Source organism: Dermacentor albipictus, chromosome 2 (genome assembly GCF_038994185.2).
Source record: "Dermacentor albipictus isolate Rhodes 1998 colony chromosome 2, USDA_Dalb.pri_finalv2, whole genome shotgun sequence".
Classification (NCBI taxonomy): domain Eukaryota; kingdom Metazoa; phylum Arthropoda; class Arachnida; order Ixodida; family Ixodidae; genus Dermacentor; species Dermacentor albipictus.
This window is the reverse complement of record NC_091822.1, coordinates 160,722,394-160,737,233: the sequence shown is the minus strand read 5'-3', so window position 1 is coordinate 160,737,233 and position 14,840 is coordinate 160,722,394. Positions and strand designations below refer to the sequence as shown.

Genomic DNA, 14,840 nt, shown 5'->3' with positions numbered 1-14,840 from the left:
ACGACGCAGATGTGTAGCTTATCGATGTCGCGACGTAGCACGGTCCGATGTCCACGTCCCGAGGTATATATAGCAGGATAACAGAACACACGACGCGATACGAAAGAGCCGGAGCGAGTGCCAACGGCGTCGTGACGTCCTGCTCCCACGTGACCACTTTCTGTGTGATGATGTCCGGAGAAACGAAACCGGTGCAGATACATAGACAGCTATTGCAATAAATTATTTTAGACGCTCTTAGACTTGCCTGGATTTTTTCTGCAACATCGAGGTCCAGGACCTTCACGTGACTCAAAATATGAGAAGCCTGATCCGCGAACCTAGCTCGATGCTGAGGTTCAGTATACTGCATAGAGCTGACGCATGCTGGAATATCGAGGTATCTCTTGGAGCAGCAGCAGCACTGGTGGTGACGTTATGCGTCGCTCGTAGCAATTGTAACGTTATCATTATATATGTCATACGATTCTTCGAAAAAGAGAAGATACAAGAAAATTGGTCATTGGACATATCGGAGGATGCAAAGTTCGATAGGTAGCTTCCCGGTAGATCACCTGAAAACATTTACTTATTGGTTATCTCTTTTGGTTAGTCATCTAGCTAGTGCAACGACGTTGCACTGCTTCAGGAACCGGCATACGTTAAAGCTCAGTTCAGTTTATTACCTTAACAGTCCCCCCTACGGGCATTACATAAGGGGTGGGTTTTTATAAAAAAGCAAAAAAACATCATGAGAAATGATCATTTAACAAAATGGTCTGCTACAAGTTCTATAAGCGAAGGTGGACAAGTGGTAGTAGCGATGTTGGGGCAGGCCGTTCTAGTCTGTGGCGGTTCGGAAGAAAAGGGAGGCAGTGACGGTGGTTGTCCGAGCGCGTGGGCGTGCTACTTGAAGTGGATGGCAGGTGCGATGAGATATGCGTGCTGGTGCTGCGATGTAAGGCTCTTGATTAAAGGAAGAAAAGAAGAACTTGTGGTCAGGGAAAGACTTGGAAATGCGACGTCGACATGAAAGCGATTAAAAAAGCCTCATTAAAACCCTTGTGAGGGAACCAGGATCGGCCCATCATGTCACCACCTGTGATTGCACACGTCTCCGGAATCGGCTCAGTTTAATCGGCCGTGACAGCGTCACCACAAACTGTGTGTGCCGAAGAACGCTTCGCTGTAAAATATTTTTGCCATCGGCCAGTGATCTGCGCACTTTAGTTGAGCTGAGTGCCACGAGATGTCGCCACTGGCACTGCAACCCCCAATGCCGGGCTTCATGCAACCCGCGTCTACGTCTGACACACTCACCGCGAATGAAGGCTTGGAAGAGAAATAGATGATTGGCAGGTGTTAAGCAGAAAAGCGTCTGGTTGGCTACCCTACGCTGGGGAACGGAAGGAAAGGGCGAATAGAAATAAGAGAGAAAGGACGGCAGTGAATGTGGCCGCGTGCACGGACAGCACCACCTCGTCAAAGGCGCTCGCATGAGGCAATCGTTTTCAAATCGTTCTGTAGTGCATTCACTGGCTTCCGGGCCGTTGAAAAATAAGAACAAAATAAGCGAAAGCCTGTTGTCGATGCCTCCCTTCTCTCTATGTCGTAATACATTTTGAAAACCTGTAACCTCGTCCTTGGTTGGCGTTTTATCGGTAAATAAGGCTTGCATCGCATTCTAGAGGAACCATAAGACCACCTAGTAAGTTACTTTGAATTTCTAGTCTCCACATTGATGCATTACCGCTTAGGCTTCTATCGCGAAATTTAAGGGATGCATCTGGTCGGCTCAGTACCTCGTCGAGAAAGGGCTGGCAAGACGGAGGCCACAGCGATCGAATGCAGTGCACTACGTCTGTTTTGAAAACGCTGTGTCCGTACGCTGTCAGTGCGGGCTTGACGACACAAGATGGGACTGACATCATCATCAGTGCTTTTTTTTTTTCGTTTAGCCATGGTCTTGGGAACGTGAAACATTACTTGCTAGGCTTGAAGGGCGACACTAATAGTGTCGCTCTTCATCGAATTGTGGGCAGGCTATCCTTGAAGAGCCGAGACGTGGAGCGTCTCTGTGTGCGGCCATGTGTTCGCGCAGGGACACGTGGCCATACTTCAGAAGGGAAGTATTTCGCCTGTCTACTGACGTATCTCTCGGGAGTGATGCCGTTTAACAGTGTACCCGTATACTTCCTAACACTATACTCGGCGGAATGGAGGCATAACACTTTTGCTTGTCTTGCCGCTTTGTTTATACCTCCAATATCGTTCATATTTAGGGTTAATGGACACGCTTACGCCACGTTTGACGCTGCGGCATGCTTTGAGCGTCCGCCTTTATTTTCTCCAGCAATTATGATCCTATTGTTTTTTAACGAAAGTACGTCGTTGAACTGCCGAAACATTGGTTTGCCAGTGTTAGGCACGTCATTTTATTTCACTCGATCGTCGCTGAGCCGACATATGGCAGCGTTACCAATGTTCGTTTCATGAGCGTCGATGCGTTCTACCGCGCATTGTTGAGCGGAGCAAATTTCGTCCACGCCTGCGCGCATGACAAGCGAGCAGGGCACGAGTAACGACTTCACGAGGCACAGGTCATGTTCGAAACAGCATTTGTTTATTATTTAGACTCGGCGGCATCGAAGGGCCGACCGAGAAGAATTTCTCTTTTTCTCTTCAAACATAATTGTACAAGAAAAAAAAAATGTCATAAATATTTCGCACGCTTCGACAAGCCACGAATGTATAGTTGAAGATGGGTTGGTTTGTAGCGAAGGTAAGGCCGCCGTGCGATGAATGAAGGAAAAAAAAAAACAGATCGAACACATCGTGAGCTGACGGCCAGACCCATCGCAGCGAAATATCACAGTTGGAGTACAAAACTACATTGAAAGCAGTTTCACATATGAGACATGCTCGCGCATGCGAAGGCGATGATTTGACAAGAGCACTTGCAGTAAACAATCTGACTTTGATAACTATATACAATATTAACAAAAAACGAGAAGCCGCCTTGTCAGTCCTTCTACGTGCCCTTTCTTTCGCGATAACAGGTGGGTTTAAATAACTTAACGCGTCTGATAACAATGCTGTTTTTTTGGGGGGGACGCGCGCGATAACAATTTGCTTCTTGAAAAACACAGCAACGTATTCGCAGTTTGTCGCATTGAAAGAGTCCCAGGATGGTTCTTTACGTTAAGGCACTTGCGGTGGTTCTGGGAGGGTCCAACGGGGAAGGACATCGACGGGGACGCGTGTGTAAAAAACACGCTGGTGGGAGGAACTGTCCGTAGAGATCATGGTGCATTTTGTAGCGGTGTACGGGGGAAGGGCTGTGGATGGATGACCTCAGAAGCACGGGACCGGGAAATAAAGACTCATCCGGACCCTTCCTCCGCCGACACCGGTTTGCAGTGGTGCGTGCGTCGTCTGGAGCAGACTCGTCGTCTGCTTCACCAGGGCCTCCAGACGGCTTCGTCTTCGACCTTGACGGCGGCTTGCGTCGCCGGCATGACGCCGTACAAGCCGAGGCTTTGGTGGTGAGAGAAGGTCGAGGAAGACGAGCAGGACGATGGCGAGACCGGGCTTGGAGGCGAAGACAGCGACGCAGACGAAGATGACACCGATCGTTCGCTGCAGGCGGGACTGAGGATGCCGGAGGAGGTGGCGGTCGTGGCGAGACCGGGCGTGGCCGGCGGCGAGACCGGCGCGTACACGGACAGTTGGGAGTGCTGGGGCAGCAGGAAGGCGATCTCGCCCGAAGGCAGTCTCGTGGGGAGCAGTTGAACGCTTCCGGCGGCGGCGTTGAAGAAGTGGCCGCCGTCTTCGCTGCCGGGGCTCGGGGGAGGAGTGGACAGCTCGGAGACCCTGGAGGCCAGGTGACCCATGACCCGTTGACGGACGGCGCCGTCCACGCCGTCGAGGCGTCCCAGGTAGCGACCGACTTCGGCGGCGCACTCTCGGTAGCCGGCGCGGAACTTGTCGGTCACCGAACTGTCGGAGACGATGGAGCGGGCGGCCTGCTGCCTCTGCAGCTGCTGCAGGTGCTTGACCGTCATCTCCAGGATGTCGGCCTTTTCCAGTTTGGAGTGCCGTGCGTTCTGGGAAAAGAGAAAAGAAGAAAGCTCGTAAGACACCACTGTCGTTTGCAAAACACACACACATACATAATATAGACCTCTAAGTGTAATAACGTTTGAAGCCGTGACAGCCCGTTAAAACGTTTGCAAGTCTCGAAAACCGTACTGCCGGTTTGTCTCGGAAAAACGGTGCGGTACAAAGTCCACCAGAGCAGTCTTATTTTTTTTAATACGGTCGCGCACAAGTTAGCGGTCGCACGTGCCGAAGCGTGGAGTGAAAAAAGAAATACAGCAGGAACGACACACGCGGGCGACTTTATAAAAAGAAAGTATGGCGTGATCCGCACAGCTGCAAGCGTAAGAGCAGCTGCGCGCAGAGGGAGGGAGAGAGAGCACGAAGGCGAGCGCGAGAGAAAGGCGAAATGTGAGGAAACGCTTTCCTTTATTCTTTTGCGCTATCGCAACCCAAGGAGCGCGTGCCACTTGCCAGCGCACGTGCCGACTACGGAGCGCAATCCGTCGGCGCTGACAATGAACGCCCCCTCCCCCCCCCCCCCCCAACTGCCTCCTTCAGCGAGAGAGAGAACGAAGAGCGATGAAGCAACCGCGCAGCGGCGCGTGTCTCGTCAGACGCCCGAGTTTTCTTTCTCTTACAATGCCAATTTCGAGGTGGCGAGGCGCTCAAGCGGTGATTAAGGTTGCGCATGGAGCCAGCGCCGGCCTAGAATGAGCGCGCGGTTCCGCTGACGCAGGCTCACTGCAACTGCCGCGACTTACTACTACTATAACGACGGGTCGTCGTAAATGAGTGCTACGCTAGAGTGGCAGTAGCCAACTGCACCGGTGTCGGTCCAACGAATTCCTTTCCGGCTGGCCGTTCAAGAAAAACGCCGCAAACAGGAAACGAGGGAGGGGCGAGCCAAGAAGAAGCGAAGGGCGGCGAAGGGCGATGCAAACAGAAGCAGCGAGCGTCGCCCCGTCGCGCCCGCCATCTGGCACGGTGGCGACCGTGGGAAACGGGCCGGGCTCTCAAAAGTGCGGGGCAGGGGAGACGCGGCGGTGAATGGAAGAGCTTCCCCCCCTCCGCACCGAGAGGAGGGTGGTGATGGCACGCATTCACTTGCCGCGAGCGACCCCCCCCCCCCTCTTCCTTACGACTGCACGGGAACGGGGGAATGTTTGGACATTCCGACGAACCCCCCCCCCCCCCCCCCCGAAGGAGAGACGACCGTTGGAAGGAAGGCATCGGCCGAGATTTGAAGTATTTTTTTTGCTGCCTGCGAGAAGTGCGCCTGAAAGGTGGTTACCCGAAAAGAGGAGACGACGTACGACTTTCGAAGACTTGCAAGTGTTGTTTGGCCGCGCGGAATCGGCTGCACGGTAAAGTTACGCGCGAATTTGAGCTGCTAATATGGTATACGCTAATGCGAGATATAGCGTAACATAATGGTAATATGCGGAGAAACCTAAGATTGCAGTTTAGGAATCGGGAATAGAACAAACTGTGCTGTTTCTGCGGACGAGATACTTACATCTTTTTTCAGTGCATCCAAGATGAGATTCTTCAGTTCAGTGAGGCTGTGGTTGATGCGAGCCCTGCGACGTTTCTCCATGATGGGCTTGGTACTCTGCAAATACAAAAGTGGGAGAACAAGGTCAGTCGATGCAAAGGTGGCAATACACTGACACGCACCATGTCGACATCAAAAACAAGCGGTAAATGTCTGCTTGTCAAATGTTGGAACAAGAAAGTAACTAGCACTGAAAATTGTAAGTAGGCAAACAATTTGAATTAAAGTGCATTTAGAACATATTGAATTAAACTGAAGCTACGGTGCCACGTAGGTAAAAAGAACTTCGAACTGCCGATTTGAAAAAATTGTAAGCTCCCATAAACGGGTAACACAACCGCATAAGTGCAGAACGAGAACTTACCCGTCGCAGTTCGCTGGCCTTGCTCGGTGCCCTGTCGGCAGGCATGTTGCTGGTTTGCGTCGTGGTTGCAGAGGAGTTCCAACACACGGCGAAGCAAGTCGGAAGATGTTGCAGAGACGCGCGAGAGTAATCCAGGAAGTTTCTCCGCCAGAGGCAAGGGGGCGCACGTTAGAAGTGGAAGCGAGCGTGCCGGAGAGCGGAGAGCTCAACGGCGACGACAGAGCAGGCGCGCGTTCTACAACGGCAATGCGCCCGTGCGGCGCGAGGCAGCTCCTTTTCTAAGCTGCCGGGCGAGGAGGAAAGAAGCGTGCGCCGAGCTGCGGGGAGAGGGGGAAGGGCACCCGGCGCTCTTGGGAGGGTAGCACGTGCCCGCAGCCAGTGTGGGAAAATGCCACCGGAGGAGACCTTTATCGAGCGGCCGAGGTCAAACAGGCGTGCGCCGTCCGTGTGAGACACGCTCGGCACCCGCGTTCCCACGCTCGCGCAGCCAATGGCAGCGAGGCTCGCCCTCGCCCCGGCTCGCGCCGCCGGGGGGTGTGGGGGACGCGCGGCGGCCACATCTGCCGGCTGCCCGCCGCCTCCGCCGCTGCTACACGTGCCGCTGCACTGCAAACAGGCTGCCGCCGCAGCCGCCGCCTGCGTGTGCGTGCGTCTGTCGGTGGTGCCTGCGTCGGCGCGCCGCCGCTCGCTTCTTTCAGCCCCCCTCGTACCCCTCCATCGCGCTGCTGCCACAGGCCGCGCCGCATGCGATCGCCCCCCCGTCGTGCGCTCTCTTCATACCCTCCCTTCCCCCCTCCACCACGAGCCGCGCTGAGCGCGCGCGCGGTCGTTTCTTTTCTTTCGCTTTTTTTTTTGTTTTTGTTCTTTCCTCCGGATGCGGAGAGGGCGCGTCGGGCACGCGAGCTGCCCGGGCGCGCCCGATGCCTAGCACGCGCGCACGCTCTGCGTACGTAGCCTGCGGCGGCATGTGCCGCTGCTGCCGCGTGGGTGGAAAAGCGCTGGCGCGCGCGCCGCTCTGCGCCGGGCGACGACGCCGATGAAGGTTCTCGCAGTCGACTGCGCGAATTAAAGCGCCGCCGGTGCCTTGCCGTGCGCCGGATTGAAGTGCTGGCGCGCAGGGGGTGACTGAGAGAGAAGTGGCGGGCTCGCGCTCATGCGGTCCGCTCTGACTGCGTGGGTCAGAGTCCGAAGGACTTCGGCCGGTCGTGCGTGGGGGAGGCTTCGCTCTTTACCGATGCGCGCTGATTGCACCGCCTAACCCGTCGTATTTCTTTCTTCTGGTCGGCCTAGTTGGGTCACATATGCATGTGTTTTCGCTTCCACGCGCACTTCCACGCGCCTTGGAGCCGCTTCCATCCGTGGACACCGTTTTGCAGCTCGTATTGAACGCGAGTGTATACCTGACAAAGGACGCACGAGACACGTCCTCGTGGTTCCTTCCGGGTCGCCGTGTCGTACTGCATGGTAATTTTACTTTTCAACGGAAACGAGATCCGCATTGCGACGTGTGTCTCGATTCACCAGTAGCAAATGAACGAAATGCACACATTTATTTTCTTTCTTTCTTTCTTCGAGGTCATTGTCAACTCACATAGCCTTGCTTTGCAGCCAGCGTGGCGACATCTCGCGAATAGCGATAGGATGTTTGTGTAGAAACCTTCTATTGCAACGACACGCGGCCATTGTCTCAGACACTGGATTTCAGCTGAGCGCCTGTTGTGTCGATTTAGTAACGCCTGCAGATTTAAAAAGAAGAATGCCAACGTCGACGGTGCTCTTGAAGTCGTCGGTTCAGTTGACAGTCAGGTTTTCTTTCTTTCGTTCTTTACCGCGATAAAGTACGAAGTCGTTTTGCTAGCTGTCGTGTTGCTAAATCTACGTCGCGTGACCTTCGTTCGCTTTGATCCTCCTGCTGCGATGAGCTGACACAGCCACCGGGCTGATTTCAGGCATAAAGTTTCAGACGTCCGCGATACTCCTGACGAATCGAAGTCGGTGCTTTAGTGAAGTTCTGTCATGTCGATTTTCGTCGGCACTGGACCTTGAAAACGTGTTTTTTTTTTTTTGGTTATGTAATCGGTCTCCCGCTTTCAGTGCGTCGCATGTCGCCACATGAGGTGATCCTGTGGACATAAATGCCATGACTTTGCGCATCAGTCAAAGAACGACGGTTCCAATGTATAGAAGGGACTACACAGAACGCGCGGTGGTTTTGTTCTTGAAGTCGTGTTCCGTTGACGCTCCATTCTCACTGCGGTTCTCGACGCGTGCCTTCGCCGTCGTTGTTGAGGGTGCTACCGAACTGCCAGATAGTGGGCATCAGGTCGAGTGACCTTCATCGAACTTTGCGCTACGGCAAGAGGACGCAGCCATATTTACGATTCTGCGCGCGAGGCAATCCGTTCGCTTGAACGAAATACGTTTGTCGCAGGAAAGAGATGGTTGTTCGCATACTTTACTCGTCACGTTGCGATTGCAACAAAAGCAGCACACACGAGAGACGGAGACAGAGAGTTGACTCGTGGTTCATTCAAGTCGCTTTTGTAAACCCGTTGGTGCGTATGCTGCTCTCGTTCTCATTTACTCTTACTGATGCTGTAAAGCTATACCTGCTGGTGTTTCCTCTCTCTATATTTGTTTTAGACTATATATAAAACCGGTAAAAAGTTGTCTGCGACAGATGACGCACAATTCTAGTCCTTGAGAAGGATTTCTCGAAGAGGCGGACATCAAGCTTGTGCAATGTATCGAAATACTTGGTTGAAAAATTAACTAAATTTCGCTAGTTAGATTTTTAACCAATTGCGGTACGTGTTGAAAGTTACGAATTGTGGTCGGTGACATATCCACTTGCAACCATGGTTTCGGGATATGTGCCGTTAAATTTTGCAGCGAGAATGAGCCGGTCGTTCCAGCAATATTTATTTATTGTGTGCGTGTGTGTGTGTGTGTGTGTGTGTGTGTGTGTGTGTGTGTGTGTGTGTGTGTGTGTGTGTGTGTGTGTGTGTGTGTGTAAAACGTGTGTGTGTGTGTGTAAAACGTGTGTGTGTGTGGGAAGTGATATCGATAGAAACTGGTGTCATCCTGATAATTCGTTTCAAGTGGCTGTATACCCCTTTCGAACTCGACGATTGCAATTCGTAAATTGCAATACATGTCGTAAAGTAATTCGTTAAAAACGTAATGAGGGCATTGTTATTACTTAGTTGGTTAAGCATTCGGATTTCTCGTACAAGAAAGTGCGAGAAGTTAAGATTACAATCAGCTCAAGGACGAGAATTGCCCATCTGTCACATACGATTTATAATAAGTCTGGAACAATTTTTTTTTTCTCTTTCTGAAGAGAGAAAGAGGAAGACACCCGGTATAGCTTTCCAGTGCATTTTACGCATCAGATGGTTTCTTTGTTCTAGGATTATAGCAAGGTTGCTTTCACAGCTTTTCGCTGCACCGTTTGCGAGCTTTGCTGGTCGAAGGAACGTACGAGACGAACAGCTAGTTGATGAATATTCATGGAGAAACGGTGCGGTCGAAAACACAAAGGGCGCCTCGCATCAGAAGTCGTCCTTGCAGGAAAAAGCAGGTGTAAAGTATGCAGACACGTACAGACAACTTCGGTCGCAGAGAGCAGGCGGTTCAAAAATAAATTAATAAATTCTGGGGTTTTACGTGCCAAAACCACTTTCTGATTATGAGGCACGCCGTAGTGGAGGACTCCGGAAATTTCGACCACCTGGGGTTCTTTAACGTGCACCTAAATCTAAGCACACGGGTGTTTTCGCATTTCGCCCCCATCAAAATGCGGCCGCCGTGGGCAGGCGGTTCAAGTTCAAGCACCTAATTAAAGGTGAACTCGTTGATGATTCATCGAATGTCGTCCGGCTTTTGTAGAATGTGGAGCATTTAACATCCAATACATTGGAAGGACGGACAAACACCCTTTTTAGAATTCGTTGCAAAAGTCATCGTTCACGATGCCCTTTCCGCATTAAGATCCTTAGGAGGCGAAAGTACCTCTATCCAAATACTTCCCAACCCCTTACTTTCCTTCTAGATAAAAATCCTGCTCCGCGGATACGGTGTCCTTATTTTTTTTTCTTGTCACCAATTATGCTGCCTTCCAACTTTTGCAATTATAATTGGTTTATGCATACACGTCACACTCTGAGGGGTGTTAATGTTTTTATTGTTGATCAATCAATCATAAACTGGTCTCAAGAAAGTCCATAAAATCCGGTACGGTAGCGGGAAATACCACGAATAATGACGTATTAGGTGCTAGTTATATAGGTGCAAAATTTGAAGAATATACGCGCAACCATCAGATCTCTATTAATTAATCAACTATAATCTTCTCTCGAAACGAACGATTAATAACCCGGTCACACAGGGCTCTTTCCGTCGAGACCCGCTTTCTCCATCGCAATCGCTTCTCTTCGACAGCTTGCGCAAAGGAGCCTTAATCGACATCGAAACGCTTGATCCCGATCGGCTTCGATCGCGATCGAAAGCATTCCACGCGGGTATCACTCCGCCCGGGAAAACGAAATACGGTTTTCAAAGATCCTAGTTCGGTCAGTCTAGTCCGGGTTAGTAGAACTCGCATCACGCATGCATGGGAGCGACGGAGGGCAGTGCTCCTCACTTCTTCGGCGACTAGACGAAACGTAGCACAACATAAAGCACGCTCAAAAGAAAAAAAAACAAGAAAAGGTTGAAGCCCGCGGAGGAGTGCCCGTCGTCGTACGCGCCGATCGTGCTCGGACGTGTCCGGCGGCTGTCGAGTTGGGAGAAGAGAGAAGACACACCCGCCGCGCGCGCGCGTAGCCACGCTCTCCGCGAGTGACGTGTGATGCCTTCCCCCCTCCCTCCCCCGCCTTCCCTCTTCCTAAAACCCCGCGCCGAGTTGCGTGGGGCGCAGGCCTTGGCCTTTGATGCCACGAGGGCAGAAAGGAGGAAGGGGGAAGGGAAAGGCGACGACGACGCCGCCGCGAGGTCGCCGCCTGTTGTCGCTCGCTTTCTCTTTCCCCCTCCCGTCTTCTTCGGCGACGCAGCCGGGGCTGAGAACCGTGGGAACGCGACGAACTTTCTTCCGACTGCCGGCACCCGCAAAGGGGGATGTCTAATAGAAACTAGACGCCCGCCCGTCAAGCCGTAAGCGCGGTGGGGGGGAGTAGTCTTCTCTTCAACGTTGTCACCCTCCCCCGCTTCTGTCGTCCTTCTCATACACGCCGTATACACACATACACGTCGAAACTCCCCCTGAGCCTCGTTCCTTGTCCACAGCCTTCGTTTCGCCCCCCCGGTGTTCGAGTTCTTCGTCTGCTGCAGCTCCTTCTCTGCGAGCAGACGACAGGGAAACTCCTCGGCAGAGGCTAGGAAACGGGAATAGGGAGCAGGAGGGCGACTGGGGCTCTAGCATATATACCCTGGCTCACCAAATATGTGCAGCACACAACGAAGTCTGCGGCCAGCTTCGGCCAACTAGGACCGGGAGAAAAGCCCTCCCGAGGCCGGCTGAATCTAGAGGAGGGTCGCAAGGGGAATGTGGGCAAGCTCTTCCTCCTTTCCCGTTTCTGATTTCTCCTTACGAGCACGTTCTCGTTCCTGATTTGGGATGACGACCGCGGCCCGCTTCCAACTTTGCCTCTGCTGCACAGAGTTGATGAAACGTACGATGACGAGGGCCGAGGGAAGAGCTAAGGCAGGAGCACAGGAGATGGCCGTGGGGAGGGGGGGAAAGGGAAGGGGAGTGCGTGACATTGGCCAACAACAGCACGCGGGAGCACGTATAGCGGGAGCGTGGGAACGTTGAAGCGGATCGCTGTGGCGAGTCGGCTGTCGGTATTGCGGGTGGCAAAGTGCATGCCGGGGAAGAGCTCGCGGGGCTTCAGTGGAACGCGGTTGAAAGACCGCTCTCCGCACGTCAATAGGGGAGAAGAAAAAAAGAATCCCTCGCGACACACTGTGAGGGCATTCATCGCGGCAGGTTCTGGGACGTAAGGGAAGCCGAAGGTTCCGCACGGGAATGGGCATTGGGGGAGAGTTGGCGGCCCGTGTGGGGAACGGCCGGGTATACACAAATGCGCGTGGCCCATTCCCTCGTCGCGCGGGCCCAGCGGTAGAATGCCGCAACACGGGCGGCGTATTGCGCGCCGCTGGAGGTTGGGGAAAGACCGCACAGATGATGTGGCGGGACGACGATGTTGCAGAAGGGCAGAGGAGGCCTCACTGCCTAAGCCGCGATGGCTATATGACGTTCCGAAACGAGCCTTGGTTATACTTGTATTTCTTTCTTCTCTTTCGTTCTCGTCGACTGCTTCAAGTGCGTGGGCAGCAATTGGCATACGATGCTCTATACCGTCGTCCTTGTGAGCGAGTCTGGCTTCGGGACCCTTTTAACTGCACTCGTGTGCAGGCGCACGTGTGAATGTCCGCAAGTGTGCGCGTGTGGGTATGCGGGCATCGTGCTGTCGGTCATGTCTACTTGCTTGTACGCGAATAGTTCTAAAGGAGAAGCGCGTATGACTCTAGACAGCTACACGCGACAGCAACAGAATGGAAATAAATGTGGTTCCCTGCTTTTTTTTTTTACTTTCCTTTTCAGTCGTCTAATGTATGCGGAAAAAGTGACGCGCGTGTGTAGGCGTCGTTGAGAACGTGTATTCATCGCGATCGCCTTTCTCTCTTTAAAGAGCGAACTCAATTCTGCAAGCACAGCGAGCTTGCGACGTACAGTCTGCATTGAACACGTCTGTCTCAAACTCGGAGGCCGTAATTTACAGATGGGAAAATGACTTCTAAGACATTCATCGATCATCATCAGCCTGGTTACGCCCACTGCAGGGCAAAGGCCTCTCCCATACTTCTCCAACTACCCCGGTCATGTACTAACTGTGGCCATGTTGTCCCTGCAAACTTCTTAATGTCATCCGCCCACCTAACTTTCTGGCGCCCCCTGTTACGCTTCCCTTCCCTTGGAATCTAGTCCGTAACCCTTAATGACCATCGGTTATCTTCCCTCCTCATTACATGTCCTGCCCATGCCCATTTATTTTTCTTGATTTCAACTAAGATGTCATTAACTCGCGTTTGTTCCCTTACCCAATCTGCTCTTTTCTTATCCCTTAACGTTACACCCCGGTCTATAATGTCAGTGTTGGATCTAGAAATACCATTCCAGACGACCGACGCGTATTAGAGTTGAGGAAGACAGATGGTTGCCTACAATTTGCGGAACGGTGAAGAACTGAATTCTCTCGATCGTTCGCAAACAGAGCCAAGAGAGCGCATACCCCGCATGCGACGCATTTATTCTGAGCTGAAAAGTGTAAGGTTGTATGAAAAAGTGCACTGATATCATTGATCTCACAGACCTTACTTACACAATGGTACATAATAATAATAATAATATATGGGGTTTTACGTGCCAAAACCACTTTCTGATTATGAGGCACGCCGTAGTGGGGGACTCCGGAAATTTTGACCACCTGGGGTTCTTTAACGTGCACCTAAATCTAAGTACACGGGTGTTTTCGCATTTCGCCCCCATCGAAATGCGGCCGCCGTGGCCGGGATTCGATCCCGCGACCTCGTGCTCAGCAGCCTAACACCATAGCCACTGAGCAACCACGGCAGGTACAATGGTACATAAGCTAGAGAATAAGAAAAATAAATGCTTGCTGTTTTGCGTGCGATAGTCACAAATTTGGTCTTGGCAGCATTCAATGGGAGCTTATCTTTGCACCATTTAGAAAACGAAACCAGGTCAGGCTGCAGGATGCGACCGTCAACAACAGTACGAATATCCTTAAAATTCTTGATGTCATCGGCATAAAGAAGGAACGATGAATTGCGAATAGCGGAAAGAATGTTATTATTCAAAATTAAGAAAGGGAGTGGTCTTAATGCTGATCCTTGAGGGAACGCAGCTAGTTGCCATGCAAAAAGAAGACGTGTGGCCATTGACGTTCACATAACATGCTCTAGCGAGAAGCTAACTGTACACAGGCCATTTACATTTGACGAATCAACACCGAGGTACGTAAGCGGCGAGTGGCTGACTACATCAAAAGCCTTGCTGAGGTCACAGTAGGTGTTGCCAACTTGCCCGCTTCGAAGTACCGGCGCGGAGGTCCGTCACAAAACTTGCGACAGTGGAGTGGCCGGCGATAAAGGCATGCTGATTCAGAATGAATGAGTTTTTCACAGTAGAAGACAATATGATGTGAAGAACAAGCTAAATACTACTACTACTACTACTAGTAATGATAATAATAATTGTGACTATTAGTAGTAGTAGTAGTAGTAGTAGTAACTGTTGCTGTAACCCGATGTGAGTGCGCCGGCACTCAGCCAGCCCCCGCTTTTGTGGTAGGGCAATGCGCGTGACGTCATCTCGTTGGCGGCACGGGTGGTTCCGCCGAGAAGCAGCTGTTCCCGGTGGCGCGTCTGCCGTCGGCGTAAAACGCTGTCATATCATTTAACCTTATCATTTAACCTGTCGTTATCGCGGCCAAAATTATGGCCACGCTATATGGGCTGCAAGAAATGTAACCGCATGAACCACAACTATCGGGTGTGACGCAAGCCTTCAGAGCGGATCCTTTTATATGAGTGAGCCGTCTTGCATAGTCCATACACTTTTGTACGTGTCATACAGACGATAAACCCTGAAGGCCTTACTCCATTTGCCGCGCGACTTGCGCTTGGAGCTGTGGGACATATCATCGAAGCACCACCTGAAGCACCACCGCGCTTTTCGCGCTGCAAAGGCGCTTCTGGCTTAAAGAAAATACCTTTCAGTGCAGTCAGAGTGTGCGCGCGCGTCTGTTTGTGATC

General features: G+C 52.0%; 2 protein-coding genes across 2 annotated transcripts in view; one reads left to right on the top strand and one right to left on the bottom strand.

Annotated features, from left to right (window-relative positions):
• Positions 1-14,840, top strand: part of LOC139056192 (transcription factor HES-1-A-like) — a 145,082-nt gene that overhangs the window by 4,366 nt on the left and 125,876 nt on the right. The gene's annotated exons all lie outside the window — the stretch shown is intronic.
• On the bottom strand, positions 2,581-6,268 carry hry (bHLH transcriptional repressor hairy). Its single transcript, XM_070534204.1, has 3 exons — positions 6,000-6,268; positions 5,597-5,692; positions 2,581-4,085 (listed from the first exon to the last, which is right to left on the bottom strand). The coding sequence occupies exons 1-3, from the start codon at positions 6,042-6,044 to the stop codon at positions 3,438-3,440; spliced, it is 789 nt and encodes a 262-aa protein (XP_070390305.1). The 5' UTR covers positions 6,045-6,268; the 3' UTR covers positions 2,581-3,437.

Coding starts and splice junctions, on each gene's coding strand:
- hry (XM_070534204.1), bottom strand. CDS start 6,044: ATGCCTGCCGACAGGGCACCGAGCAAGGCCAGCGAACTGCGACGG. Junction 5,693..5,999: donor AGGCCAGCGAACTGCGACGG/GTAAGTTCTCGT, acceptor TTGTATTTGCAG/AGTACCAAGCCCATCATGGA. Junction 4,086..5,596: donor TGGATGCACTGAAAAAAGAT/GTAAGTATCTCG, acceptor CTCTTTTCCCAG/AACGCACGGCACTCCAAACT.